The sequence below is a fragment of the Engraulis encrasicolus genome, unplaced genomic scaffold (genome assembly GCF_034702125.1).
Source record: "Engraulis encrasicolus isolate BLACKSEA-1 unplaced genomic scaffold, IST_EnEncr_1.0 scaffold_25_np1212, whole genome shotgun sequence".
NCBI classification, from domain to species: Eukaryota; Metazoa; Chordata; class Actinopteri; order Clupeiformes; family Engraulidae; genus Engraulis; species Engraulis encrasicolus.
The window spans coordinates 2,004,765-2,009,764 of NW_026945544.1; the positions used below are offsets into that span (position 1 = coordinate 2,004,765).

A 5,000-nucleotide genomic window follows, 5' to 3' on the forward strand; every position below is an offset into this window, starting at 1 on the left:
CACTAGCTTCCTGAAGGTCTCATCTCTTTCTGATGTGCTGGTGTGTGTGTGTGTGTTTACTCACCTTGATCTGTTGTATGGTGAGGTGCAGGAGGGTGTGTGCATGTGTGTGTGTATCCTGGTGTGCATGTGTGCATGTGTGTGTGTGTGTCCTGCTGGAGGTGTGTGTGTCTCGTGTGTGTGCGCCTGTGTGTGCGTCCTCTCACCTCTATCTGCTGCACGGTGAGGTCCAGGAAGGTGTTCTCGTTGCGCACGCTGATGAGGCTCTTGGGGCCCTTGCAGCCCATGCTGGTGCCCAGGCCTCCGTTCAGCTTGACCACCACCAGCTTGTTCAGGCTGTCGGCCACGTTATCCGGCAGTCCCTTGGCCTTGATCTTATCATACGGCTGGATCTGGAGGAGGAGAAGGGGGGAGCAGAGAGGAGAAGAGGGCAGTGAGTTCATGTCAGAGGAGAGGAGAGGAGAGGAGAGGAGCGGAGCGGAGAGGAGAGGAGAGGAGAGGAGAGGAGCGGAGCGGAGAGGAGAGGAGAGGTGAGGTGAGGTGAGGTGAGGTGAGGTGAGGTGAGGTGAGGTGAGGTGAGGTGAGGTGAGGTGAGGTGAGGTGAGGTGAGGTGAGGTGAGGTGATGTGATGTGATGTGATGTGATGTGATGTGATGTGATGTGATGTGATGTGATGTGATGTGAGGTGAGGTGAGGTGAGGAGAGGAGAGGAGAGGAGAGGAGAGGAGAGGAGAGGAGAGGAGAGGTGAGGTGAGGTGAGGTGAGGTGAGGTGAGGTGAGGAGAGGAGAGGAGAAGAGAGGTGATGTGAGGTTAGGTGAGGAGAGGAGAAGAGAGGAGAGGAGAGGAGAGGTGATGTGAGGTTAGGTTAGGTGAGGAGAGGAGTAAAGAGGAGAGGAGAGGAGAGGAGAAGAGAGGAGAGGAGAGGAAAGTTGACTTGAGAGAAAATAAGTGCGGAGAAAGGAGAGGAGAATGAGTTCATGTGAAACAAGAGTAGAAGAGAAGGGGGTGAGTTGACTTGAGATGAGTTTAAAGGGTGGAGAGTAATCGAGAGGAGAAAAGAGAGTAGAGGAGGGGAAAGGACAGCCGTGAGAGGACGGGAGACGGAGGAAGAAACATTTTGTAGAGCTTTTATAGTCCGCTACGCTACACGTTGAAGACACATGATGACACTTCACTGATGCATTCTCCCACAATCGTCCTGGTCTGTGAGAGGGAATGGGGAACAGAGGGTGAAAATGCCCCTTTAAAATGGAAGAACAATAATCAAAGTGTCTGAGCACGCTTTCTGTGTGTGTGTATGTGTGTGTGTGTCTTTATGTCATTATGTCTATGATTCTGTTAGATTCCAACTGATTTCAATTATGGACTGGACTGAATTTTCTCAATCTTAGTTTACATTATGGGTAATAACAGCTATTCTTCTCAGATGGCCATGATACGTACATCATTGGACAGAGATTCCAGGGTTTCGGAAAAGGTATGGCAGCCTTTGCCAGTTTTTTGGTGACGATTGCCATATATTTTAACTCCTTAGCACAGAGCCTCTGTTACAACCTCATTGTCACCAAAATGGTAATGACAGTCTTAATCGGTTACCTAAAACCAGGGCTCTAAATTAACGTTTTTCATCACTAGCCAAAATGGCTAGTAGATGTTAAAATTACTAGTAAAACACACACTCACATGAGTAAGTTGGTCTTTTCTACCAGCCAAACTGAAATTTCACCAGCCGTTTGGCAGGAGTTAATTTAGAACCCTGCCTTAAACTCTCTGCATTGTCATAGCAATGTTGTTATGATGTAGTTGAGTGTTTTCAGCCAAGCTTGAATAGGCCCGTTGATGGGCCCATCTGAAGTAAGAGGCTACGCGACAGCTCTGTAGTGACACTGAACGAGAGGCCGCCCTCTGTTGCCTTTGTCAAAACCTGGAGACACCCAGACTGCCGCTGCTCCTGCTTCAATGTGTGCGACACATTTTTGCCTTCAATGCCGCCTATAAGAGTCAAGACCACCCACAACAGTGGTAGCCATTCACCGCAACCTGGAATGAACTTCACAAAGCAGCGCTAGGCTGGGCAGCACAGCCAAAATGCTCAGCAGTCCCGGGAGTGACACTCTCTGGCACTGCCAAAGGCTTTTTATGGGCTTTTTTTGACACAGCATTTGTCATTATGCAACACCTCACCTACATTTAGACTGAGGTCTGGACTCAGTGTGTAAATGGACCATAGCAGTGGACTGAGGTGAATGAGTTCACCTAAAAATATCCAAGACATTTCACATGCAAATGTGTGTACCTACTAAGAATGGCCCCTGTCTCTCTGTACAGTCTGGCTTGTCTTGGACCGCTTCCTGAAATGTATTGTGGACTGCAGTTAACTCACACACGCACTCACACGCACGCACGCACGCACGCACACACACAAACACACACAAACACACACACACACACACACACACACACACACACACACACACACACACACACACACACACACACACACACACACACACACACACACACACACACAACTATCTGTCAAAAGTCAGGCTGGTAGTGATTGCAGTTCTGAGTCAAAGTGAGTGGAACTAAAACTGTGAGATTTAGACAACATTTCGAAGAAAGAAAAAATCTTCCACGTCATTTAATAACCAAGTTACACCCATAAGCCCAGACGTCTTGCTAAGCAGTAGTTTCAACACCACATTTCTACCATCTGACCAGATCACACCCATGAGTGTCACCATGTAAACGGGAACATACTGTCGGCATCGAATGGAAAGTCGGTCATGTAGAAAGTGAGGCTGAGGTCAGGGCACTTTGACTGGGGTGGAGGGTGAGGTCAAGATCTACGGAGGTCTAGGTGGGGTCAGGACTCAGGAGAGACTGGGGTGAGACACAGGGGAGGTTAGGGTGGAGTCGAGTGACTTGGGTGAAGTTTGGGGACACTGGAGTGACACAAGTGTGAGGTGGGGGTGACGTGAGTTGGGGTGAGACGAGGGGGAGGTGTTTGTCTGTGTGTGTGAGTTTGAGTGTGTTTGTGTGCGGGTGTGGGGGGGAGCTGTGGACAGGGCTGGGTGAGGTCAGGAGGACTTTGGTGACTCACTCGTGACTAAGCCAGTTAGCTTGCATCACACCCCAAACTAAATCCAGATGTGGAGGGAATGGACTCACAGTCAGAAATTAGGTTGTTCAGAACACTGATGACGTGTTTACTAGCACATGTGTATGTGTCTGTGTGAGGGAAAGTATTGAGTCAGATAGTATTGAGAATTGAAATTATTGAGTCAGATAGACTGACATAGAAACTAAATAAGAACTTCAGAAGTTAGGGTATTTAGGGTCCTAAATAAAGAAAATGAAGATAAATATGTCAAATTAATACAAACTATATATGTTTTATATTGTTATATACTGTTTGTACTATCTCTGTATATGTCTTTTCAGAAAGCACCAATAATGCTTTTAAAACTCATTTTCTGTGCTCACTACTTTGCAACAGCGCAGCTATGGCTATAGCGTCAGTGGGGGTAAATAGAACTGGCAGATGTCACTCATGTCATGTGGGAAATATGATTGGCTCGCCATAAATCTGGGTGGGACTTCCAGTAATGGCACAGTTGTTTCCATAGAGGTAGAAAATAACACTAGAGTGGACATGGCAATTCACGACAGCACTGGGAAGTGGCACATGGCGCCTCCCATTGTCTGTAGGTAGTGTAGGCACCTTCAGTCAATTCAAGTCAATGGAGAACACGCCCACCTCTGTTAAAAAATGGACTAAAACTGTGTGAATATGAAGTAACCCATTAATCAAAGACCAGATTTGAAATGTCAGGATAAATATCTACTTAAATCATATGAGTTGATAAAATACATCTAAAATTCGAATTATATTAATTCTGCACATATTTAGCAACACACTTCAACTATTGTCCTTATAGAGTGTGTTGATGGACATTTTCACATTATTAAGCCATTTTTTGACAGAGGTGAGCCTCCTTGTCCATTCATTTCCATTTATCAGACCCACCTACAGATAATGGCCGCCAAAGATTGCCGTCAGAAGGGGGGCGGGGTCACCTCTAGTGTTATTTTCTACCTCTATGGTTGTTTCACACACGGCAGACTCCTTCCTGAAAACACTTCCGTCCCACATTGTGATGTCATGGTATAATAGTCATAGCCATGTTCTGCTTTCACAAGTGCAAAGGGGAGAACAGTAAAAGTGAAAGTAAAAGTAAAAGTAAAAGTAAAAGTAAAAGAAATAGACACAGTTTCCTTCCAACACAGATAACTTATCTGAGTATCCAGTAGACAAGTGTACTTGCCTTACAATCGGCTGACTCTGCTGCACTGGTTGGATGAAGTTTGTGGTGGGTTCTTGTTTTTTTGACAATGAAATTGACAATGAAATTAATTTCAATAAACAATGAAATTAATTTCAATACAAAATAATAAATAATTAATGAAATTAATTTCAATACAAAATAAACTTCTTTTATTGGGGGCTTTTAAGCCTTTATTCAGACAGGGCAGTCTAGGAAATGAGGGAAATGACCTCAGGCCGGAATCAAATTGAATCTGGGTCCTCTTCGCATAAGTACGGTGCTGTAGTCATATAAGCCATGGCTGAGGATGCAACAAAATCTTCTTCTGAAACGGCGCTATGAAATTACCCCCACATTGTTAGTGACATTCGTAAACTGCGTTTCTACGATTTCAAGGACAAAGCGAAAAGTAACTCAGTAAGTATAGTGCCATGGCTGGTGCCATTTTGTGAAGCCTTTGTGGTCCATTATGGTCTGTGATGAAGGCCACAAGAGGCCCTGTCTCTGTCACAACTTCCCACTATCACACTGTGAGGAAAAGGAAATGGGGAACAGAGTGCAAAGTGCCACTTGAATGGAAGAAAAATACTAACAGTGCCTGAACATTGTCCATGTTATGTTAGTGATTTGGCACTATTTTGCTGTTTTTGTGCTGGTAGGCGTATTGC

General features: G+C 45.4%; 1 protein-coding gene across 2 annotated transcripts in view; it reads right to left on the reverse strand.

Moving 5' to 3' along the window:
- ugp2b (UDP-glucose pyrophosphorylase 2b) overlaps positions 1 to 5,000 on the reverse strand; it is a 71,769-nt gene that overhangs the window by 35,179 nt on the left and 31,590 nt on the right. For both annotated transcript variants that reach the window (XM_063192826.1, XM_063192825.1), the window contains exon 4: positions 207 to 392. In XM_063192826.1, the coding sequence (XP_063048896.1) occupies positions 207 to 392 (186 nt within the window). The remainder of the gene's footprint in view (positions 1 to 206; positions 393 to 5,000) is intronic.